Here is a 27,524-nt window from a genome sequence, read left to right on the forward strand (position 1 = left end):
TAATGTGTTGGAAAATATTCAAAATGACACAATATAATTTATTTTTTCAAGTACTATACTACAGTATATACAAAACTAGTTTTGTTAGGGTTGGGTAAAGTAAACCAGGGGTAAAAAGGCCTGGATTCTGTTCCATAGTGTACGATTCTAAATATTCTACAGATCCAGAGCACCAAGTCCTTATCCAAAACTAAAAAAAATCAAAATGAACAATTTTCTTATTATCATGTTTTTTTTATTGCTTGTTCTCCGCTTTTAGTGGAGGAGGACAGCCCTTTGACTTGGTCTTTGACTTCTTTTCCTATCACTAAGTGTTTTGTGCAAGCTCAACAACTGCATTTTATGAATTATTCCTATGTGTGGATTCTAAAGACAGTGGTTTGGAACGCAGCAAGGATGATTGATGCATAATTGCCATTTTATTGATAATGTCTATCCACATCACTGGTTCATCACCATACAATTTGTCTTTCAGAAATGATGATCATTGTTTCATCAATATCTGGCTACTGGCTTCCATAAAACTGAGGTAATATTATTACTTAGATACACATATACCATTCCTTCGCCAAAACCACAAGCTGGAATAATTAATACTCTGCTTAATACCACTCCTTGTTTCTAATTGCCATTCTCATTTATCTCAATTAAAGTTAAATACTGGTTCACCACAATGCTAACTAGAAGCAGGGAACACCATTTATCTTTTCTAAGATCCAAACCTCTTACTGAGCGTTTTGCCCCAGATTAGGCAGTGTATTCACAAAGCAAGTTAAAGTTTCTGCATTACAAATCATGAAACAAGCAATGTGCTGTAGGAAAACATACTTTTCTACTTTTCTGCATATGGTGAGGGACTTCAGATTTCAGAGGATTATTTCAAATACAATAATGACTGCACATTAAAGGCACCGGGTAAATGTCCTCATAGGAACAGCTGTGGCCTTTTAGACCGGTTTTGCGGGCCTTTTAATGTGCGTGGCGACCGCCAAGTGAACCTTTGACCCGCATTGTGCTGGTGAGTCTGATAACCACAGATTGGCTGGGTATGGATACACATGAAATAAAACTACTGTTCTGCACTTGTTATCCTTTTACAGATCAAGGAATGGTTGTAGAAATATGTTTTCCCAAAATATGCAAGCTCCTCCAGCTATTTGAAAAAGTTGAAAGTCAAGTCCTGCTAAGAGCAGGTGTGGCAGGATGCCTGATATTACTTTTCTTTGATAGAAAATCCTCTTTTTCTGACCTCTGTTCCACCTTTCTCTGAAATTTGTTTTATTTATTACTAGGAGCCTGAGGTCCCTGATTGCAAGGCTAAGCTTCTTTAAATATCCCTCGATGTTCTATAAGAATGCCTTGGTAGGAAATAGTAAATTCTCTTTTTAGAAGAATTGCGTTTGGCAGAATCGTGGGTCAGGCCAGTAGAAACAAAGTGAAATGATTTTTGAAAGGTACACAAAAGATGTTTATTAGCTACCAGAGGTCATAACAGAGACCTTGTGTCTGCTCTTAGGCTTGGATTTGCAATGTCCGACAGCCTTTTACCTCATCTATGAAAGGGCTCTAAAACCATCACGATCATTCACCTCAGGCAACAAAATCATTAAGCGCAGTGTCTCTCAATTTTCAGGTCCCAGGGAATCCTGCAGTAGTTACTATATCCACAGCTCACAGTGCATTACTATAGTGGTCAGTGGGAAGAACTCCAGAATTCCACCCTGACAGACAGACAAAAAGATTATTGGTGCCAGTGGTAAATGACCTGAGAGGCACAAAGTGCTCAAGAAACCTCTAGCAACCTCTGGAGGAACCCTAGATTTCCATAGAACCCTGGTTGAGAAACTCTCATCTTGTGTGTGTATGTAGCTCATTGCAACAATTTGCTTTTTTGTATTTTCTAGCCTGGGCTAGGAAAATTAAAGAATGTGTTTCTGGTGTTGTATATGCAACACACACTCACTTTCAACACACTATGGGGCTAACTCATAATGTGTTAATATGTGTTTATTGCTGCATTATCTCAGTCTAGTAAGTTTCACTTCTTCATGAGTACAGCATAAATAATGTTTATCAATGTGGTTATTGTCCAACTGACGTATCTATTTAGATTCCAATTTTTATAAAGCAACAATGAGTTTTATCATTGACACTACAATAGTAACGCCATCCTAAAGGTGGCAATGCCAAATGAAGGTCAATAGGAGAGGGCACCACTAGATGCATCCACCTGTCACTCTGCACTGCTTTCATGTTAGTGCTTGGTTGCCACCACTGTATTGCTGCTGAAAGTCAGGAATACTGTAGAATGGTTTTCTTTATCATTGGTTCACTACTGCACTTTAGTTGTTTTATATACAACACAATTTATGGCCTCTTAAAAACAGGAGGGTTATTAAAATTCCTACCTAACTATAACAAACATTTCATAGGATTTAGTCAAATCCTGCAATTATGATTCATTAATTACTCTCTGAGTCATTATTAATCCCAATAAACCTAGAGAATATGCCAAGCATGAGAAGAATTCCAAATGTAATAAGGGGGGTGCCACTGCAATGCTGAATGCAGGGTTTGTTTTAAGCATGTTGTTCACCTGTATGCTTTTCTAAAAGCACATATCTTTGCAAAAATATTAAAACACCTTATCCTACCCCTCACATTCCTCATTTACTCCCATAGTTACATAGTAAGACCATCAGGTTCAGCTTGTGAAAGATTGCTACAGACCCCAAATGCAGATGGACTGTTTTTGCTGTTGCAGTCTGATTAAAACCCATCAATCTCCCTCCTCATGTTCCTAATCTCCCCTCATGTATATTATATGAGTGGGTGCCCCCCTTTGGAACATGATAAATAATAAACAAGAAAGATAAGCCGGGGTTAAGTGCGGCAAACCAAAATATATTGTGCGTTTGCGAAAGGTAACTTCCATACTTAAGTATATTACACTTAATGGTTAGAACATCTCTTAACCCGACGCGTTTTGCCGAAGAGGTTTTTTAAGGGGATGCGCAGAGACCAATAATATGTTTTTTTTTGCCGTGGTGTTTTTGTCTTAAGAAGGGAGGTGCTCTTTGAGGATTGAAAGTACTCCCAATGTTCGTCGAAACACGTCTCTTTTTAACCATTCAGGGAATTCTATTGTCAAGCTATGCAATCTCATATCCCATGAAATTAATGAGAAGGACCAAAAAAACTCAAGTGTATTATACTTATGTATGGAAGTTACTTTTTGCAAACGCACAATATATTTTGATTTGCTGCACTAAACCCCATCTTTTCTTTCCTGTTTATTATCTACTCAGCACACCTCCCTGATACACATCAATTTAAGTGCCCAACTTTAAAATAATTACCTAAATGCACATTTTAATTTTAGATGTCTTTTGGACAGCCCAGACATCAGGGGTGGACAAAACGGGAAACAGCTGGTAGTACTGGAAGGTAGGTGGTGAAAGGAAATGGTTATATAAAATACGGCTCCAGCAAACATAAAAACACTCTCTGAAATAAGCAAATATACAAAATACAGAAGAGAATTCATTCTTGAATCTCAGTGCAATTTGTTTTCGATCTGAGCAGTAATTTAGAGTGGAATCTTGTCTCCGTGCAGGACATTCCTGTAAATAAGACTGTTGCTCTATTTCCTTGTGCAGGGTGACTGGTCCTATATCTCCCCACCTCCTAGTTTTCTGCGGCCTGTAGTGGGTGAGCCTTCTGGGTCCCACCCAGAACATTTATAATGTCACTGCCACTTTTCTACAGTATAACATGACTTTCTATCCTTTGTGGCTAATAAGTAATATATTTAAAGTTTTCGAGCCCAGTGTTCAGCTCCACACATGCACTCCTGTTTTGTGTTTAATTCAGTAACACAGATATGCTTTCTTTTAACCTTTTTAAAAAAATGGGTCTCGAAATAAAGCTCCTGATTAGAGAAATATTGTTAGCCACTTGTCTTCAGAGGTTTCCTAAAATAGGCTGAAAACCTAACTGTTCATCATTGCCTATTAGATGAAACAAATTTCTACCCTCTTTGCAATTAGCAGACACTTACAGCACTGCTCTTCATGATCTGTGGCACAAATTATAGGATTTTTTTTAGCTCATCTCCATCATAAATAATTATCTGGAAACTCTGCATACAAACTTTTTTTTTTAACTTAATCTTGTGTTCTTTCAGTTACCTCAGAATCAGAAGGGTGTAATATTTATGTTTTAAAGCTAAACTCTAATTGCTACCATATCAAATATACCTAAAGCCAAGGCAAAAACTGCTTGACCTACTGATGGTGTTGCCTACAGTCCAAACAGCAAAGCTCCAACACTGATGTACAGTGAATAAGAGTTGGCACATGAGAAAACAAATGCAGCCAGAACATCTAAGGACTAAAAAATCTAAACTAAGGCTACAAAATCAACTTTTTGTTTTTAGTTACACTTCAGTAGCGTAATGTCATTTTATCAGCAGTTATTACATGCTGCATGCAAGTTAGCTGGCTTCACAATGACTTAACAAACAAACTTAATAAACAAACAAGTAAAGTCTAAATACTATTGTTGGTAGATCATTTTGACTAGGTCATTTTAAAAGTAGCTCGCAAGCCAAAAAAGTGTGGGCACCCCTGATGTAGACTATATCAATGCGGCATAAAAAAAACAATAACAACAATAATAACAACATACAATCTCTAAAAAAATGACTAATTTTTTTTTCCATTGATACAACATAAGTTTTAATAATTGAGACTTCTCTAATGACCACCAAATATCAGCTATCAATAATGATGCATACCTTCAAATTGTCACTAGTATACAGGGCAGTCCAGGTTTTTAGGTTCACACAGGGCCCTGGAAAAAGATGTATTTTAGCCAAGTATAGTCTCCTTTGGGATAAGTGTATTTTGACATCTCAGTATATTATATTAAGGTGTCGAGATGCGCAATGTGATCCAACAATGATTTTTCATGTCATTCTTTAACAAACAGATTTAATCCTTACCTACATAAGTGCCTGGAAAGTAAAAGCCACATTTCAGCCATAAAGAATGGCTCATTTGTTACCCTTGCTAGCTTGGAAAAGGAGAAACACTATATAGTAGGATCTCCTGATCACTGCTGGATCAAATGGAAAAACATTTGCCATAACCAGGACCCTTCCAAGAGCTGGTTGTCTGGCCAAACTGATCAATCAAGAGAGAAGGGCCTTAGTGAGAGAGGTGATCAAGAACTAAATGCCAGAAAACCTGTTTGGAGATGAGGCTAAATTCTAGAAGGACAACCATAACTGCAGCCCGCCACCCACCTGGGCTTTATGGCATAGTGGCTAGATGGAAGCCTCTGCTGAATGCAAAATACATGAAAGCACCTGAAGGAAAGGTACAAGATTCTCGGTCTGCTGAAACCAAGATTAAACAGTTTGCCGTCAATTCTAAATGTTGTGCCTGTAGGAAACCAGTCACCGGCCATAACCTGCCCAATACCATACTGGGAGACTAGTCAGGGGTATAGGAAAACTGAATGGAGAAATGCACGGATATATCCTCAATACTTGTTCCACAGTCCTCATGACCTCAGACCAGGCAAGGGTTTGCCTTCCAACATCACAATGACCCAGAGCACACAACTCAATTCAACACAGAAGTAGCTTAGGAACAACTTTGCGAATGTCCTAGAGTGGCCCAGCCGGCACCCTGACTTGAAACCTATTGAACATCTCTGGAGAGATGACCTAAAATGGCTGTCCACCAATGGTCACTATCTAACCTGCTTGAGCTTGAGAGTATTTCCAAAGAAGAATAGCCGAAAATTCACAAATCCAGGTCTGCAAAGCTTGTTGCATTATACCCAAAAAGACTTGAGTATATATATATATATATATATATATATATATATATATTTTTTTTTTTAAACCAGATTGACAGAACTGTACCAGAACGTCAGCTGGTATCTAAAACCTGTACTAGTGATTTTTGTACCTAAAAACAAAATGTTTTTTAAAGCTTCCTCAGGTTTATCTAAAATTGCTATCCGTTCAGTGGTATTCTTTACCTGTCCTCATGCCCTACTATCATTATTTTTTCCTTCTCACAATCACCACCAAGTTCTGTAAAGATGTAGAAAAAAAAAAAAGAGTAATCATTTAGATAGCAATCTATTTTTCTGTTTTCCTGGGACTAGTTAAACTTTTGAATGTCCCCTATTAATATAGTCATGGAAAGCTGAGTGAAATATTTACCAGCTTACTCGCTCATTGGACTTTATTGTGTTAGTGTAACCAGCCAATCCACTTGACTTGTTCTATGTATCTCTGAACATTGTTTCCTCTATGTTGCATGACGGTTTTGTAAACATTCTGCTTGGGTAAATCTAATTTTATGTTTGCGCCACAGTTAAAGCTTGGCTCCAGTCCGGAAAAATGTGACTTTGGTAGTTTTCCCTTTAAATACAAAGGTTCAAATAGGCTCCCTAAGTCTAGTGGGCTATGACGAAAAAATTCTTACATTTTCTTCAATTCTGAAGTCTTCCTCTCAACCAGACAACTCCACCCACATCAAGAGAATAGAAAAAAACTTCTAATAATTTATATTTCTCTAATATAGTCCCCAGTATGACATATGAAAAGGCTACTTTTTACAAGCTGAAACTAACCTCCATCATAGTCCAAAGAATACAGTACACGATGTTAGCTTTGAATATTTTAGGAACTCTGAAAGACAAGCTTAGCTTACCTGAAACAGAGGTACTCTTTGTTCACGCGATCAAAGCAATTAACCACTGTTTCTTTGATCAAATTTTTCTTTATGCACATTTATTCTGCTTTATGTGCAATAATAAAACCTAAGGGAGACTTGAATTATAGATCATTGAATGTTACCTGTACTAATCACTACGCATTATGGACAAGCTCAATTTCTTTGTTTAACTTTAATTTGCATGACTATGGTAATACAACTTTTATAGCAGCAATGCCATTTGCTAGGAAGAGAATTTTAAGAGGTACAGTGAACTGAAGCCATTACATCCTTTTGTGTAGTTCGATAAAACATGGCACGAGGAGTTCTGTACTGAAAACTGCTGAGCAAGTGCTCCTATAATAAAGCTTTCTCTATATGGAGGAATTGAGACCACTCAGAGATCTCTAATCAATGGGTGGGAAGTGCTGTTGTTGGCGAAAGAGATTTTTTCTTGCTGAAACTTCTGTTTCTGCACCACCAAAACTCTGAATCATTTATCTTCAATAAGAAGGGAATCAGATTCCTGATACCCCACCACAATGTTCACAGAGAGCAGGTGGGTAAATACAGATAGGTTTAGAAGGGTAATGTAAATATATAAAGTACAGTAACTCTTGCAGAAAAAAATATATATGCTCTGGTATTTTAAATTTGTGATTAATTTGTATGGGTGTAAATGTACACTGAGCAAATTTACATTATTGGAGATAGTGAGACATCACTGATTTTGGTGACATATATATTCAGTTACTCCATTTACAAACGTAAATGGGTGCTGTAAATATTGGGGGAGCATTATGTACCTGTAAAATGCCCTGGTGAGATATATTGCATTTATTTGTGTTATCATCTGTCTAAAGCTTGTAAGATGCTGACTAAAGTGACCTTGATGAAATGATGGAACAGGATGTCAACAAAAGTCTAACTTCCTAGGGTTTTTATTTAAACTGGAACTCAAAACCAATCTATAAACATCCTGCAGCACTATTAAATATTAAAAATAATTTTATTTGTTTTAAAATAATGCTACTTGAAGGTTATGTCATGTGAACCAATCAATCAGTGTTGTGTAAGATATTTTAACACCTTTCCTATTGTGTGCTGCTTCCCACACCTCTTAGATCTTAAGTTCTTCGGGGCAAGGTCCTCTCCACCTCCTGTTTCACTGTCTGTCATTTGCAACCCCTATTCAATGTACAGCGCTGCGTAATATGTCGGTGCTATATAAATACTGTTTATCAATAATAATAATAATAATGATGATGAATAATTATTAAAGGAGGTGGTGTTAAGGCAGTTTCTAGGAGATGTAGCAGAGCGATACTGCTTAAGGAGAACACGGGCCACATAAAAAGCCAAAAATCTGAAACAGGAGAGAGTGGTGCAGCCCTACTGGCTATGCAGTTGCGGGTCAGGTTTTAATGCTCTCTTACAGAGATTTTCTTCAACTTCCTATTGTGGCGATGTTTTATCAGGCAACAATACAAGCTGGGAGGAGATCTAGCCTAACCTTTTCTTAGTCCAACTCCTCTCATTTTTGAGCAGCAAAAAGTCTGCATATATGAATAATCCATTTTCACTAATTTACCAAAGTTTCTGAACTAAGTAACTGTTTTCGCCTGATAGCAACCAGTCACTCTCAGGCTTGAACTTAACATTACGGATGGAATCTGAACAGTGGATACTAATTGGTTGCTATACAGGCAGTTATTTTAGAAGTTTAAATAAATTAGGTCTGTTGATCTTTATTTAGGAAAGTGGTGTGTGCAGTAACTTAGCAACTATTAAGATATATTTTTCATTTTCTTGACTGCTCATGACTGATAAAACTAGAAAATGATGATACTTTGACATCCAAACTTTGGTCTACAACATTCAATACAGTACATTAGTATTCAGCCTCTTTTTTGTCATTCTCTATTCCTTTCATTCATTGTAATTCCAACACTTAACCCATCCTTCCCCAATATTACCAGGAATCTGTACTTGATCAGTACTTTGACTTTTCCTAAAAACTAAGCCTTTAAAACCTTTTTTATTGTACCTTAAACACCTAACCTACTCTTACACCAACCTTCCTTAACCTTTTTAACATGGGGGAACCCTTGAAATAACTTTATGGTTTTAGGGAACCCCTGGTGTAGTTAATATGTCCACAGCTCACAGTACATTAGTGTGGTGGTCAGTAAGAAGAATGCCTCTTACATGGCCAGCCATTGAAAGAATTCCCCCTTATGGATAGCCAAGAAGATCATTAGTGTTATTTTCACTATCCCGAAAGCACACATTGCTCATTGCTCAAGTGACACCAATGGTCTTTTAGGTTTTTTTGCAAGGGTCATACTGGTCTGTAATAATCCTGGAAATAATATTTTCACCTGAACTACTGACCTGATACCTACCTTGCAATGAATTTATGGTTCTTCATTGAGTGCTGTGCTTATATAGTGGTTCTGGAAACAAAGACATGTGTACAGTCAGCTCTTGGTACTTTATGATCATGTGTGTGTTACCTGCGCCCCTGTACAGAAACTTTTTTTCACTTCCATTATTTCCCGAATTTCTGCAGTTTATAAATCAAATTAAAAGGGCACCACAAAAATAATAATAATATCTTATATTTAAAATTATCTGGATAGACCTGATAATCACATTGCATTACATTAGTTCCTAATGTATATTTCAAATGCTTTCTTGGTTGTTGATTTAAAAAGTGGTGTAAGTAAAAATGTCAGCTTTCCAAAGAAAGACTGACGTAGCGGCTAAGAAAGGGGATCAAAAAGTGAAAAGAAGAAGAAACATATAGGAGGAGGCCAAAAAAAGTGTATGCAGGGGATAGACAGATTCTATTTCTGTAAGTGTTCACCAAACACTAAATATCAGCTTTTTACAAAAGTGAATATAGCCCCCCCCCCCCCATTTCTGTATAAAGCTTTTGGGGGGGGAGCACAAGAAATATAAGCCGTGTCGCTTGTGACAACACTGCAATCAATCTAATCGTGCTGTAACCTCAGCCATGCCATTCAGCTGATACCTTTCTGACATTAAGTACATACATACCTTATAGGCCATCTTTTCACTGCCAGGTTCTAAGCCACAATTTCACCATGACCTATTATATGACTTTTTACTTATTGTGACTTGCTTTATCCTAGCAGTTTATATTTTATTGGTTTTACCTTGTGGAGAGTTTAGGAAACATTTGCCTTTTGGCCGTTGCCAGTAATTACTCAGTGGAAAATGTACAGTATAAAAAGAGCTAAATTGAGCACAAATGCTTTATTGGTCCCTAGACTCAGCTGGCTCAGTGAGAGTGCCAAGAACTGCTGAAAGGAGTTCATCAGGAAATAGAAGAGCCTCAGCTGATAACCATGTTCTTGAAAACAAATCACTGCCATAAATAAAAAGGAGTTGTAGGTGCTGCAGGATAAAGAGGAAATGGATAATGTTTCTCAGAAGAAACAAAGTGATAGTAGAGATGGAGAGCCTAACTGTAAAATGATCATTCTCTGTGGCCGACAGGAAGCCTTGTACTCATAAATGCAATGAAACATCAGTGCTGCTCAATTACCCTATATCTTCACACTAATCTATACATCTACTCCTTCATCTAATCATTATTTCCTGTAATAACTACTCATTACTTGCAAGCCTATAACCAAAAAGGCGGCCATTTTTAAGCTAGATATTTGAAATCCAAGCATGTATAAAAAACATATATACAAAGCAATTGTGTATTTATTTGAAAGTGTACCTGAACTCTTTTGCAAACAAAACCTATAGCTCAGCTCCCTTTACAAAGATGATTTTACACTTTTTATTAGTATATCTAAAGCAGTTTTCAGAAGATAATACTGTTCTTGTTGCCTGTGCTGAGTAGAAAATGCTGCTGACACTTTACATTATAAGGTTGCAGCAAGGAAAAAGTTATCCTTTTGTGTAAAAAAAAAAAAAAAGACAGATTGACGAGCTATGTGCGAAATTTTATGAATTTGCAGAAAGAAAAAAAGCAAACCCCATGCAACAAAGACAACCCATTCTTCATCTCTATCCTCATACTCAAGGTGGGATGACAGTGAGCACTAGTAAAGTCATGTTAACATGGCAAAGGTGAGATCAAATGAATGAAAGTTTAGTTTAGGTGTGTTTTTAATTGAATTTCTAACCTTTACTAATTCCTCTTTCTATGTTCTATAGCTATTTTATTATTGCAGTGTTTACCGCACAATGGAAGCAAGGAAAAACCCTTTCTGGTAGCATTATGGCAAACATACTTTTGAATTCTCCTGTATTCTCCTGTCTACCCAGTTTAGCTTTGCAATCTTCTTGCTGCTCTACAGTGGCTGGTGTCATCTTCCCCAGAAGTTTCCCTTGCAGCTGATACCATCCTTTTGTATAAGATTTCATTAAAAAAAAACTATTTCCCCACTAGATTCCCGTCACTTCAAATCCCTTCTGATTCTTTCACATATCATTTGGTTCTCTCTGCTTTCTTGTAACTTTGTTTCCTCGGTAAATGCAAGGAGGGAAATACATAAAGGACAAGAAAGGAATTCCAAAACCAATAAGAAATGCAATGTTATATCACAAGTGGCTTGTTAGGATCACATGGGATATGTACATTGTCTGAATCTAGGTACGCTTGTGCAAGGAATTCATTTTTTTCAACAGCTTCAGGGCTAGGTTTGCTGGTTATGAGCCAACACTACTGTATATATAGCATATGCTCTTTAGATTTCATTTTATGGCTCCTGGCACTGATGATTTGAGTCAGCTAGGTATCCAGAACATAATGTATCATTTTTTTTTTTGAAAGCTAAATTTATTCTTTAAGATGGCCTTATAACACACATTTTGCAATACAAATATACACCAAGGAATAACTATTTAAGGAGAGTTTTAAATGACAGCAACAGATATCAGGAGAAAAAAAAGAAAAAAAGACAATTCTCTGCTTCTCTCCTACTGTAGTGAAGTCAGAAATCCAACTCTACTTTCCTTTAGTCTGAAATTGTTGTTTATAGAACTGTAGTTTGAGGTAGATAAAGTTCTGTAGTGTGCAACTTCCCTCAATAGCAACCATAGATGGTAGAGCTCAAAACCAGTTCTTCATATGCATAGACAGACTGAATGCCATAGATATTTGTTAGCCAGGAGAATAAGATCAATTACAGAATGGAATTACAGCCTTTAAGATAGTAAGCTGCATTTCCCATGTTTCAACCAAAAATAGCACATAAAAGGAAATAAGAACAATTACACTTAAACGAAACAATGCAGCTGTTCAATATGCAATTTTCAAGATGTGTATCTTGTATTCATAAAGATACCTGCTTATGACTAGTTTTGGACCTTGACACAAAGTAGTGGAAAACAAGCATACATCTATTATCTGCTTGGTAGTGGACGTAGCCTGTAAGTTCATTTTCACTTTTTCTGGAAAGTAAAAATGTCCTTTAAAGTAAAACAAAGAACATCATCAAGTATTCAATTATACAACAGATTCTAAATTATGAGCACTAGAATGAATATGTAATACATTGCATACAGTAGAGACTAGGCCCCATAGTAGTACTTGTGAGAGAATGACAACAGAATTTCTTCCCATATATTTTCTATATTTGTCCTTGTATATAAATGTCACTGTGTTTACGAACGTGATTCGCATGAGAATAGTTCATAATGTTTTGGACATTGTTATCAGACTAATGCCACTTGATTACCATCCAGTAATTCCTCCTCTGAGGCCAATAAATCAAGGTTATTTTAGAATCTACTTGGGGTTCTTTAGCTGTTGTGATCAATAGACCTGAAAATGAATAGTCTTAGCTTACATCAAGAGAGCAGTACCGCCTGCTCTTAACATAAATAATTAGCTGTATTAGCCGTACAGAAAAAGAGTTTATAAACAAAGTTGCCTGAGGGTCTTCTAAATGAAAAATGAGAATGTCCCCTGGAAATTTTCTCCCGCAGAACTTGGCACGTTCTATAATTGGGTGTACAGATTCAAATCCTTGCAATGCAATTAACTAAACTCAATGACTAATGCCAGCAAAACAACTAATTAAAAATTTCAGTAAGTAAGACCACGAAACAAAGTAACATAATTTTGATTATTTTATCTGACGCTCGGCAGGTTTCTTGCTTTCTTTTTGGAATCTAAAAGAAGTTACAGTACGATTTGAATGGATTTTTTTCTTCTTAACAGGCACAAAAGAGCTGTCAGTGCTTATGTCCAATGATGAGGATGGCTTACATGGTTAGAATATTATTCAGTGAGGAGAAGAAGTCAAGGCAGACCTACTTTACTGTTATTTCCATTTTAATGACACCCAAAGGTCATTTAGAGCTGCACAATTCTTTTAGAACTTCAAAAGTCAAATGTAGCCACCATAAAAAATAATGTCATGCAGGATTTCTGTCACTTTTCCTTCAATTTTATAGTCAGTTACATACAGTTGCAGCTGTTAAATCATGAAACAAGCGTTTAAAAGCATAAAATCCCATTGGCATCATGGGAAGATGCTAAAAATAATCACAAATGTTTGGGTAATGACACGATTTATAGCTTAAAAAAATAAAAAAGGAAAAAAAGCAGAATTTTATATTGTCTTTTCCTAATAAATAATACTATATGGAAAAGTGTACAATGTATCCATGCTGTGCCTCCTATTGCTAATGTTACAAGTAAAGGTAATTTGAAAATAATGTTTCTACGAACAAAAACTAATAACAGGGCTAATGCCTTTTGTACTTTATCATCACGGCCTTTCATATAGAGCTTTAAAAGGTTAACATCGTTCCATCCACTCTAAACACCTACAAAACACTTTTCTATAAAACGAGGGGAGCATGCAGAGCTTATTAATGACATTCAATATACAGGGAATCAATTCTAGCAAACACAAGATGGAAAAAAATTGAAACAAGGAAAGCATTTCTATAACACAAATTAAAGGGAAAGTCTTGATATTGGTTAACATAAACCTACCAAGCTGGACAGTGCTAGGAAGGCAAGAAGCTATGTTTAGGTAGAATTATGTTCAACCATGAAATCACATATGTGACATAGGCTGCCCATACCAGTAAGGCCAATCTTCCCTGGAAAATGTTGTAAACACATAATGTACATTAAATGTTTTAAAGTGTAAACCTGCAGGAGAAACAAAATACTTGAACTTTTTTTAATATGGTGGCAAGCTCCTTAACACGCAGGGAAATCACTGCAGCATTGTCACCCTTACTGTGGCTGTAGTTGCTTAGATGTTAGCACCAATGATAGTCACACCTAGCTCCGGCCTACCCTACATGCAGGAGTTTAGGTAAAAATGTAAAAGCCCTAATGTTATACTTTGATTTAGTTTTTTAAATGTGCCTTATGTATTTCTTGACCACAGACAAGGACTGACAAACAAAGGATTTGCTGAGTCGGCAGGAATAATTTAATGTGTCCCTTATCTATTTCAGTTTATTGTATTATTTGGGTCAAAACCAGTATATAAGCAAATTTAACATAATTCTTAAGAATATAACATAAGAAAGATCCTTACGTATCTGTGACTGGTTTAAAATAAATCACCTTGACGTGGTACATTGTACAGGCAGATGTTGGAGGCTGCAGAGAAAGGTTTCTATCTCCCATCCATTTCTCACTGACAGTTTGTTGGTAGAAGACATATTTATAATTTGCACTACTATACTTCTTTCTCTGCACAAATGTAATATTCCACACTGTCTTATAAGCAGGCACTTGTTCTGTCATCTCATCTTTATGACATTTGAATGAATGCAGAGTTCCACATGTTCATTACTTCCCTATTACCAGCCTTGTCTTCCAAGGAAACTTTTGCATAGCTCACTCATTTTCTGGGGCTGTGTTGATCATGGATTGCGTTTGAGAATTGTCTTTTTTCCAGAGAGCAAAGTTAATTACAAAAGATCATGAACCCCATTATTTTTGCTTCTTGTATATTGACAGTTTTCTCATTTTTCTCTCCTAGTTTAATATAAATTCAGCAACCTGCTGGTGGCATTATGTTATGCTCTCAAATTAAATGTGCATGGACATTTATCAGCTGGTCTCCCAATCCTTCAAATATTGGACAAATGCTTGCATGGTATCAGAAGGCCAGAGATAATTCATTACTGGAATAGGAATTCTTTTCTGACAGACACGTTCTTATAAAGTTTAACATAAATCATAGGGAGAATTAACATGCATAAAACTAATTATCATCATTGGTGCTGATAAAACATGGCCTGAAGGTCTGGTCAGGCAAGTTTCAACGTTTAAGCAGCTCCACAACTGCAGTGTCAGTGGATGCGTATATTCCAAAATTAATTCAGGCAACCATCACCTCAGCCCTGATTTTCAGTTTAGCAAAATATCAGGTCATAGAAATGTATCTTGAAGGCACGCCCCTGTGGGGAATATTAGGAAAAAGTGTGTAGGAGGTGACCTGGGCAGGAAAATGTGATGCCTGATGGCATGCAGATGCTTATTTTATACATTAATGCCATGTTTCTGAGCTGCGTAAGTACTTAAAAAGAATTATTAAGGAAGATAATTTATTATATGCACGTATTTATTTTCATACAAGGTTTACAGAATCATGCAATTACAAAGACCTGTTTCCAGAGACAGTAAAGATGGCTTGGGAATGAAAGTTAGCATTACCAGTGATATGGTGGGAAGAAGAATAGTTAAAGTAAGGCCTTTCTCCAATGAGTTATTCTGTGCCAAATTCAGAATACACACTACATGGAGAGGGCAGGAAGAAAATAACTTGCTGCTCTGATCAGTTGTGTTGAGCTTAAGCTACTGAGCTCTCTAAACAAGTCTGTTTTCAAATAAACTTTGCCAACATGTGAAAAGGAGACTAATACTTTGTGATGGCTGGATATATATTCCTTTAGATGACGCTGCTTTTTCCATAGGGGAGTAGTAACAAGCATACTACCCTACAGATAGTAAAAACAGGCAGCTAACAGAAGACTTACATGAGATCTGATCTATGCTATGTTCTAGGGAATATTAAGAAATATCAAGTGTGCCCAAGAAATACCCTGACATCTTTGACTATTTGTCTGGAATTTTACACTAAATAAAGGGCCAACTGGGTACTCGTGTGTCTACAGCTATATATCTGCAGTTTGTGATCTAAGGTACTGCTGCTTAGTCTTAAATCTCAAGTCAGATCTGGTGATGCCATTACTGTGCTGTTCACCATTCCCATTGATGATATGAAATAGCAAAGTCTGGCCTGTACCAAGGTGGCCAGCTCCACATAGAATCAGTAATAGGTAATGCTTACCAGTAGGGAAACCACGGAAAATAACAGTGATTCTTTTTTTGTCCTTTGTATACTTTGTATAAATTGAGCACAGCTTTCTGATTACATGCCAGCACTTTGGCATATTTGGTATTACCATATTTGAGCATTGCCTTGCTATTTTGTGAGTAGATTATGTCTTTTCCGTTAATCTTTTGAGACATATTTTTTTTCCTGGGCCTGTCTGAAATTATCATCAGTTTAAAAGCTATTCAGAGCTTTTGTTTTTCTGTTTTATCAATATTCAATATGGTTCCACATGCACATGTATTTACTTAGTCATAAAAGACCACTTCTAGACAGTGAGCTGTTTCTTCACCAGAGACTGACCTTCAATTAAACAAGTAAGCAGCATGAATGTTGTATTGGCAGTGCAGTCCCATCCTGATTTCCGTTCAGTGAAAGAATTACAAGATAATATGCTCCTCTCAGAGTCTGGTATTTGAGCAGTTTGCTGGCTATGCTCATAGCTTACCATTGGCTCTGCACACGCACAATAATACATGTGGGTAACAGACAAACTCTAAACTCATAACACTCTTCTAGGATTTAACAATGTAAACCAATCAAATCAAACCAAATATGCTAAAGTGAACCTTCTATAAAGATATTACAAAAATAAAAATTTTGTAAATAATTCAAATCAATTTTATTGTAATATAGGCATTTAGTACCTTTATTGCCACTTCTATGTGGATTGATATTACAGCTTCTTCTATTAATTAGACATAGAAGAGGGACTACTGGCATTACATGGTCAGATGTGGGGGAAGGATGGAATTAAACACTTGGAACCAAGATAAGCAGGAAAACAAGAATTTATTACTAGGACGGACTGGCTTTTATTACTTTCTTGCAAAAAAATTAGGATTTAGTGAATTGCTTTTCCCCTTTTCTTGCCACAGACCATTGGTGAATAGATGCAATGGCCAAATTCTGCAATGACTATATGCATAGGTGATACTTGATAATTACTCCATCAGGTCTATTTATAAAGAAGTGAATCTGACACTCAATGACACATTCTCTGGTGGAGAATCTTCCAGATTCATAACGCGTTCCAATGCCAGTAATTGATTCTCAGAATGTTTTAGTAAATTGTAGATTAACTGATTTAATAATAAATCCCTATGATGAATTTGCTTACCTAAATAAGTTAATAATAATTTAATACTCATATATGGCTTTTGTTTGGGTCATTTTTAATTCAAATTCAGCCTTTTTTTTATTATTATAGGCTGACTAAAAAACATTATACAACTACAACTTTTGTAGTTTTTAACAGGTTTTAAAGGGGAACTAAACCTGCGTGACTCCATTATACGTATTCCATGGCAGGATGCCACTAGCTTTCTTCTCTTCTTCCTCCCAGAGACGATCTGTTCTGTTGCCATGCTGGAATGGGATTCATCCCTGACACATACAAGAGAATTTAGAAAACTCGGAGCAATCAGGCAGGCAAGACACATATTTATTAAAACTTTTATTACATATTTTGTTCAAGTTAAAGGGCTTCTATAGGCACAAACTTTATTTTAATTATAATTAAAATATTTTAACTCATATGAGTTAAAACGGACCCAGCACTAAAATTTTTACTTTACATAATAGGGTATAAAAGGTAAAAATTACCTTCCTTTTTTCCATTGGTGAATAGATGCAATGGCCAAATTCTGCAATGACTATATGCATAGGTGATACTTGATAATTACTCCATCAGGTCTATTTATAAAGAAGTCACAATGACACATTCTCTGGTGGAGAATCTTCCAGATTCATAACGCGTTCCAATGCCAGTAATTGATTCTCCAACAGAATGTTTTAGTAAATTGTAGATTAACTGATTTATTAATAGATCCCTATGATTAATTTACCTACCTAAATAATTTATTAATAATTTAATACTCATATATGGCTTTTGTTTGGGTCATTGTAAATTCCAATTCAGCCTTTTTTTATTATTATTATAGGATGACTAAAAAACATTATACAACTACAACTTTTGTAGTTTTTAACAGGTTTTAAAGCGGAACTAAACCTGCGTGACTCCATTATACGTATTCCATGGCAGGATGCCACTAGCTTTCTTCTCTTCTTCCTCCCAGAGACGATCTGTACTGTTGCCATGCTGGAATGGGATTCATCCCTGACACATACAAGGGAATTTAGAAAACCCGGAGCAATCAGGCAGGTAAGACACATATTTATTAAAACTTTTATTACATATTTTGTTCAAGTTAAAGGGCTTCTATAGGCACAAACTTTATTTTAATTATAAATAAAATATTTTAACTCATATGAGTTAAAGCAGACCCAGCACTAAAATTTTTACTTTACATAATAGGGTATAAAAGGTAAAAATTACCTTCCTTTTTTGGGGGGGGGGATTTATTGTGTAACTGTGTTTTCTGTATTTGTACATCTTCTCACACAACTAGGATATCTCCCTCCTTTTAGTTTCTAGCTTAACAAATTGGGGTTTTATAATATCCCCTTACCTACTACCTGTTACCTGTGCTACACGTTTTGCAGACACATGGTTTTTAGTGGAATGGTGGAATACTGGGAAATGTAGTCTGTGATCTATTGTTCTTTCTACTTTGGGTGTCAGCTGTTTGAATTCACTTACCATCCTGTTTGCTTTAGCTTTCCCTAAATTGTGAGTTTAGCTTGGTTTTAGGGAAAACCTACAAATCCAAAATGAAAGGCCCAGATTTGTGAGTTCTTGCATTTTAAAAAAGCTCTGCAAGTTAGAGAATAAACCAAGAGCTAACCAACAATTTTGTCTTTAGCTGCATAATTACACATTGTATGTTTGACATTTTATGTTTTTTTAATATCTGATTGATTAAAATACTTTTTCATTTCCAATTTAGTAGAAGTGAGATTTGACCTTGAAAAGTATGGCCGCTACAAATTTATAGTGAAAACTGCAGGAAAAGAAAACCTAGCTGTAACTAAACAAAATATATTATTCTAACCAAACTCTTGGATGCTACAAGGCTGGAACACTAATTGCTAAAACTACACTACACAGGGAATTTATTCTCATGCTGGGCAATCTCATATGCACCACACTGATTTCAATGTGTTTCAAATGAGGTGATTGGCAACAAAAGGTTAAATAGTTCAGTAGGAAGACACTAAAAACACCCCTACCTTTCCTAATATGATAAAAAAAACTGTATACCTGTCCTAGCATATACCTATGTGCAAGCACTAGTGAGAAGAATTACTTTGTTTCATATAATTGTAGTATTTATGGTTCAGGAACAGAGTCTTTGAAAGCTTTCCTCTTTTAGCCAAGCATCCATACCATTTTGCCTGTTATATTTATGTTTATATTTTTAGCTCTAATACATAATTAGCTACAAACACAGAACTAATGCCAATGCAGATCCTTGGAGATTTCCTGCAGTCATTTTGTCTGAGGCTTAGGCAACAACCCTTGCTATCCCGTATTCTGAAATGCAATCAAAGTACCTTTATATTTAAACCCAAATCATAAAGCCAAAGTGCACATTTCAGTCTATAAAATAGTGTCTTGCACAGCATGAATAATAGTAGTGCAGGTACAATAGACTACCATTACAAAATTAAAGCAGTGTGACAGAGCCATAACAGAATAGTTGGGCCTGGACCTATTTAGGGGTGTTTAAATCCACACTGCTCTGTAGTCATACTGCATCTTCACCATTCATAGCCAAACTGCAGCAGCTCTCGATTGGGGACCCATTCACAAGCACAGAAACACATGTATTTGTGCATTACAGTGCATTGCATTAAGACATTCATTTCATTTGGAATGGTCTGGCAGCACACCTTAAAGCACAAAAACTACTTCTGCAAAATTCTGACATCGCAGTACAGAATGGCGACAATCATATTACATATGTTGTAGTGTGCAATACAGCAGGTGAGTTGGCAGCTACAGTATGTAAGCAATAGTTTCCCAATCTGAATGAATATTACCGCATTGTACTGTGCATTGCAGAAATGAGTGATAAAACACACATTTTACTGCACAATACCTCAATGCAGAAGTAGAAAAGCCAATCTTTAATCCTAAAATAAAAAAAATGTGAAACGCGACTACTTTAATGAAGTTCATTCATTTAAAACAGTAAAAATAAAAGGATAGTGAAAAATATGGGTGTTAGTTATCTATTTAATTTTCTAGCAGCCAAGGAAATAGTCTGCAGTCTTGGCTGTGGCTCTGCAAAATGAAAAGAGGCAAGATGGAGAGCCAGGAAAATGTGTCTAGGTGACATTTCATTTTCTCTATTCAACAGCATTCTAAGATGTTCCATATGTCATTTTCAAATGCAGAGAGAAATTTAGCTCATATAAGAGAGCAGGAAGGAACTGCAAACCGTCTGCCAAGGATTCCTATTGCTCTAACTGGTATAAGCTGTGTAAAGCCTTGAAAAAAATCAATCGCACATAAACTGCTTTTTATGTTCTATCAATATTCACATAATTATATTGAGCTTTTTTGATCTGCAATCCGTTCTAATGCAGTGAAAAACAAATACAGTACTTACATGTCTCTTTGTAGAACAGAGACTAATAAAACTTAGCTTAAGCAAAGCAATTCTGTTAAATGAAAGATCCCACAGTCACTGATCCTCTGTAGTGTATGTATAAAACAATTCTGACTCATACTGAGAGAAGAGAAAATGAATAAAGAATGTGTCTGGGAACATTAAGGGTGATTTATAAGAAGTGAAGGAGAGAAAATTGTCTGTGCTGCCCACTGCAACCAATACAATTGTAGCTATCATTTTGATCCTGTAGATAAAAGAATGAAGGAATCTGAATTGTGTATTGTGGGTAATAGACTGAGCAACATGGTATCAAAATACCTCCATGAATTGGAGCTTTAGTCAAAGGACTGGAAGTAGGATGAGAATGCAGGGGATAATATGATTAATAGAGCACTGGTAGGTGGGCACTCAGTGGTGATGGTGGGCAGGCAGTCAGTTGCACAGATGGGTTTGTACTTGAGCTTGCTCTCCACTTCCTCCAGCGATGCTTACTAATATATACAGCATTATTGTCTAAAAATATGATACACTGCAGGGACACAGAGGGGTGGGAAGAAAGCTAATATCAGTATACTTGGAGCAGCAGTGAAGGATACTGTTACCAAGAATTGTAATACATACATTTGGAACAAATATGCTGAATATTACAGGAATAAAATTTTACATTACTATTGATATAACAAGTTTAGGATGACAATTAGTGTGTTTTAACAATACCAGCCTTTTGCTGGTAAAGGAAAATAAACCCAAAATAGTAACTATTTTTGTTCCATCGTTGGGCACCATCATCCTCCTTCTTCTTACTCATATCATTTCTATACAATAATGGAATAAGGATTCAATAGGTTGGCGTTAAACCAGCAAAAACACCACGTATATGTCTGGTATTATAAATTATATATAGTTCTAAAATAAATAATTTGCTGGAAGTGATTTGCATGCACAGGACTGTCAATTTTTGTCAAACATACGACACATCCTTGATTAACACTTTTCAGTTTCCCATATCCAAAGGCAGGAAATGAATCTGTCACTGCTGTTTTTCTGCTGTAACTTGAACTGAATAATTCTTTTGCAGGCATTCCAAAATTTATTGCCACCTTTAAATTGATTTATTAGTATTCTCATCATGGGCATTGCATTGATTAAGTATCTCAGACTCTGAAAATCTACCCTAAATCTACTTTTCTTGCACTAATAATGGTGTTGTTTTCAGTGTTACAAATTTAACTCTCGAGTACACTTTTAATGAATCACTGTGATTTAGAATTTTAGATTATTATGCTTCATTGGTTATTGGTTGCAGGTAAATATCTCCGTTAAAGTCCACCATAACCATACTCCAGCTCCATCAGGAAGAATCTGTTCACACACAAATCTGTTCTAGTAGACGTTCAGGGGGATGGGGTAAGTGGCTAATTTAACCTCCATTGTCTTATCCAAATTTTTCTACAAGTCTCAAGCTGAGCAGTTTCCTCTCCAGATCTTTCAGCTGATGCTGCATGTGCATGTTTGTTGGAAGATGTCCTCACAAAAAAATAGAGAGTATTTTAACACACAGTTTAACTAAAACTCTCGAGGACCTGAAGAAGCTTGTTTAATAGGAAACTTTAGAAAAGTCAAAATTTGAATGTGGCATTAAGTTATGTGTTATTTCCAAGCTTTAAGTTTACCCTATGACCAGCTTTACCTATCCCTGGGCTCCCACTATCCCCCCCCCCACCCCCGTAACTGACTGACTGCATACATTACAAATAAAAAGCATTTTTTATCTACCTTCACAGTCACAACTACATAATGCTCCAATCAAGAACCTTCTCTCGTCTTCTCCTTTCAAGAGCCAAGGCACTCTTTTGGGTGCCCATGCTGATATTTGCAAAACATGAACACTACTAAGCAGCAAGGTCCTCTTAGGATATAAAGGAGTCTGCAGCAGTAATGTCAGCATGAGAATTAAGTCACAAACTGCCCTCCAAAAGGCAAATCTGCTATTAGTGGCCCAGTAGACTAAGGTTAAATATTTCTTCATAGGTTAAGAAACAAATTAGAATTCATAGAATGGATTAGATATGAAAGGGAGGGGGATTTTTATGGGCATCTATTACCCAAGATAAAAAAATATAATTTCCTCAACTCTATTTTTATGTCAGTTGCCACCTCTTTTCCACAAATAAAAAAAATACAATCCAGGATTTGGAGAAATTAAACTATTGAATAAAAAGGTAGCATGCTTTCTTTACTGTGCAACTATTGTATAACATGTAAAAGTTTAAAAACTTTTTAAAACTTTATAATTTAAAAGTATTTTAATTTTCAAACTTTACTTTACCATACATTCAAACACTTACTGGCTCAAAGCAAAATTTGAAATCATGTCTTGGTCATACCGGTATAATGAGCTCAGAATATGATGGTTTAGAAGCTTGATGCATATGGCTTATAGTGGCTTATTTAGCTTTCTTTAACTCATCTAAGCAGCATGCTACTCTCCAATGTGATCATAAAATTGTCACCTGAACACAAAAGATGATGTATAAGAGCTGTGTGAATTTTATTTTGCTCAGAATAAAGAGCAGTTCACATGGGATCTCTGAAGAAAACCAAAAGCAGACATCACAGTAAAGCTGCTCTATTCATCTAGCGTATACGCTCATCCTTCAGTGAATACATTACTAGTTTTTATGCTGTTTTGTTCTTCTTGATTTGTATTAATCTCATGTGTCTGTTCTGATTGTGTATATTTGCTAAGTGTCAGATAAAATGCCGGTGCAGGAGGTAGTTATTCTCTAAGTCGTGTCTTGGTATCTGTAGCCCGACATTAAATATGCAATATTCTTATATGTAAGAAACTTCTGAAAGTGACATGGACTTTTGATATGTCCTCATGGGCCCATGGAATAGAACTTCACTAGAGAAATACTTACGGAACTTCAATTTCACTGACTGCCAAAGAGTTACACACAATCTCCTGCTAATGAGAAGCAACTTTCTGAGAATGGAAGAAGGAAATTGTATTCTCTGCACCAATCCAGTTGGAATTGTTTTCTGTTTTTTGTTAACTATAGTTTGGAGATACAACTCCCTCAAGAGTAGTGAATCCTCTCAAACCTCCATCTTGTGATAATGAAACATTTTTTTTCTGAAAATACTTCCAATCTCTTCCGTAAACCTTTTCAATGTAACACAACAGCTATATAAATAAAAAACAAACCAGATGGTTACCTATTGACATGTTTTCATGAATCTCCCGATGGATTAAAAAGGAATGGTAGAAGGGTTTTCATAGGTTTAGCCCTAATTGTATCACTTGGGTATTTGATTGCTAGTAGACCTAGCAGGAGGTGAAAAGTCACACTCTTGGGTAAAGCTCTACTGTGTGGGTGTTCTCTGGAGAAAAGTGAGTATGTACCCTATACTTCAGCTTGGATTTTGTCATGACCCCAAGGAAGCAAAGTGTTCACTTGGCTTTCCTTAGTATTTCCAAATTTGTAGATGCCCACAATCCTTACACAGAAATACATTTAATGCACATAAACATAATATAATTTCCATTTTGTTTTCTTTTCAGAGAACAGGCTATTGAGTACATAATTAACAAATATGTTGGGGCCTTGAAACTTCGTGCACTTGCAAAAGGTCAAAAAATTTTGATACACATAATGATCAACAAGTAAAACTTTTCCTTAATACCTTATTAGCTAAGGGCTAACCATAAATGAGGAGAATTATTTCTCTCACTCTGATGTGCAAAGATATCCAAAATACTTTTCACAATTGGAATTTCCATACACATAAACACTCTATGTAAATGCTTTAGTTTTATTTATGTGCATGGTGCTTTTAACAATTGTTTTCTTAACTCTAATATTTCACAAGACTAACACGCCCTCCACCAGGTGACAGATACTCTTTATGGAAACATCAGAGGTCCCCTGTCCTCTACCCTAGCTGACCCAACAGATTATCAGCATCATTTTGACAGCTCTGAATTGAGAAAGGAACAGAGATGAGTGCTTCTGGCTTTCTTACATGAAGAGGGAAACAGAATTTCCCAGAAGCTGGGATTTGCCAGGTATCCCGTTGGATTTTGACAGATGAAGAGAGTGATCAGGCAAATAAGAATGCTTACTGCAGAACTAAAGTGGACCTTTAATTCAGCCTTAGGGTAAACTATGCATACTACAACTGGATCACCCTGGTTTAATGATGAAAGTGTATATTACACCTTAATTTTGTGTTCTTGCCTACACTCCCTTAAAAAACACTTTAGAACCATGACTATTATTTACTGATTGTTCTTTACAAACTATTAAATGGTTGTAAGAGGTCTCAAAAATAGCAACAGCTAAGCAGTTGTGAAATAAAAAAATATATGTTTATATGTTTTAAATGTTTATGAACACACATATGCTGATCAGGCTTTAATTCATTAGAAAACAGTTTAGGTATATTGTAACAAGTACATTGACAAAGCTTTTTATTTTTTCCAGAAAAGTAAAACCTTTCCATATGTGCATCAACATGTGTCTAAGGGCATATTGGCCATCTTTCGAACTTACATCACATGACATTATATTACTTTACCACATGTAACACTTTAAAGTAAAATGATGTAATAAACTTATGTATCACTGTCATACAGTACAACCTGTGCAAGGAAAGTTGGTATTGACCAATCCAAGCTAAAAAGTGCAGACATTATAGCACATACCTGCTTCGTCGTAGGTCCCAGAAAGTTTCTCAAGCAACTCTCAGTCTATAGCCAGGATCTGCTGTTCCAGAATTGTTTGGTAGGAGAGTACGCTGTTTTCTTTATCCCTTTCAAAATCCTGAAGATGTTGTTTGAGCACCTCGGGCAAATGGGTCTTCACGTACTCTGCTGCAGACTACACAACAAAAAACAAATAATCTTTTGTTTAATTCTGAATGTTTTTTAATATATTTTTCTTTTTCAAACATTTTAGAAAAATCCTCGAGCTTTATAAAGAACAACATTTATGTTTTACTGCTTTGGGGAAAATACCAAAATCTACAGCAAACAAACAAAAAAACAGCACAAATCGAATGCTTTATTAGGAAAACTATGTCGAGAAAAGATGTTTCAGTTTTAGGTGAACATAATAACATACTAAAAAAATGCAAATGTATTTTTGTATAATAAATGTTTGGAGTTAAGCATTATCACCATTGTTCTAACCGGTATTATATTTTTTTTTTACCCAAATGCATTACACAATTCTTGGCATACCTAAATACCCAGCATTTCTTTTCATTTGATCTCAGTAATATTATAGCCAATGGGTACACAGAACTCTAGAATAACAGAGATCCTATTTAAATGTCTGTATTAGCACAGTAGAGCCTTCTAGAAGCAGAAGGTATTGACAAGCTTCATTCCATCTCAAATCCTAAAATAAGAGTTATTCATTTGTCATTGGATGGGTGCCATACACATTATTCCCTAATGCCCCTTGGCTAACTGTACTCCAGATCCTCTGGTGTAAACCACAGACATAGTTTACTAATATAGAGCCGTTTATTACAAGCTGCATACATGCTTGTTGGCCATCATCAATGCAGTGCACAGAAATAATGGCTTTTCTGGAGTAGGAATTGGGGACCAAGAAGAAAATTTTGGCACACTTCACCATAACCTTCTGGTTAATATTTTATTGTTGAACACCAAGCGCTATGCCATAGAAGCCAATGTTTCCATATTTCCAAAGAATGCTTGCCAACAAGAATGAGAAGGTTGTATACAATTTGGAATAGAGGATTCTGTATCTACTCTATACTAACTGTGCTGAATCTACAAATTAAATAGACCAAAAGGGCAGAAATAATTCACAGATGGGGTTTACGTACACTTTATTATGGTAAAGCCTATAGAGGTTTTGAAAAAGACTCTCAGGTCCTGGCTGGTTGGAAGTAAGACAACATCATCATTCTAGTCTAGTCTGCATTTTGTTATTTGTTCATTTAAAAGGATGTGAAGGGATATTGTGGGATAATTGTTTTATATTCTTTAAGTATGTTGTGCAGTAAAGTACCTCACAGGATCTCCTGTAGTGATAACTTTCATGTTCTATCTAGAGAGCAACATATTACCTAACAGAAAAATCTTCTGACACTTACTCTGCAAAACTAAAGCATGCAGACAGCAGGAGAGATCATGTATATCAAACTATTTCAAATATTGTAATATACAAAACCATTTCAAACAACAGCAGAGCGGATGGCCCAGCAACTAATTAGATGCTCTCAGAATAGTTTAGAAACAGAAAACAAACACAGAAAACGGTTTCCTTCAGGGAAACAAACCAGCAATATTATTTTTTGTTGAAAAAAAAAGATTGGTGCAAGCTACAGAGTTTAAAAAAAATAATTCTGTCAAGAGAATTATGGGGACAAATAAAAAATGTATTGTAAAAGTCTACAGTATGTAAAGTTTGACACTAAAAATTAGAAACATAATTCAATATCTGTTTTTTAGACCTGGGTTTGTCAAAGTTTTGTTAGCTCATAGGTGGTCTAATTGGAGAATAGAAAGGATTTTCTCTGCACTAAGCCAATAGGGGTATTAGTAGGTCCAACTATGCATGAACTATAGGTGCTCAGAAATTAGAAGAAACATATGCGCAAAGGTAAAAAATATGTGCGTATCCATGTTCATCAAGGGCTTCCCAGGCAGCAGCAGATTAGTCTGTAATGATCGAGTACACACGAGTAACTACTGACTCTTGTGATGACTGAGGACATGTTTTTAGCCTTGAAAGCAATCACACAACTGAGTAGTAAAATTCCACTAAATGTACAAGGTAAGTATAAAATATATACATACATAAAGCTACGTACACACGTCAGATTTTTATCGCCCGATAATCGGCATCGGCCAATTATCGGGC

General features: G+C 36.0%; 1 protein-coding gene across 1 annotated transcript in view; it reads right to left on the bottom strand.

Moving 5' to 3' along the window:
• The window catches only part of PPM1L (protein phosphatase, Mg2+/Mn2+ dependent 1L), a 142,200-nt gene that overhangs the window by 5,744 nt on the left and 108,932 nt on the right, over nucleotides 1–27,524 (bottom strand). Inside the window, 1 exon segment of the mRNA XM_072408049.1 lies at nucleotides 25,331–25,505. Coding sequence (XP_072264150.1) covers nucleotides 25,331–25,505 — 175 coding nt within the window.

This window comes from Pyxicephalus adspersus, chromosome 4 (assembly GCF_032062135.1).
Source record: "Pyxicephalus adspersus chromosome 4, UCB_Pads_2.0, whole genome shotgun sequence".
NCBI classification, from domain to species: domain Eukaryota; kingdom Metazoa; phylum Chordata; class Amphibia; order Anura; family Pyxicephalidae; genus Pyxicephalus; species Pyxicephalus adspersus.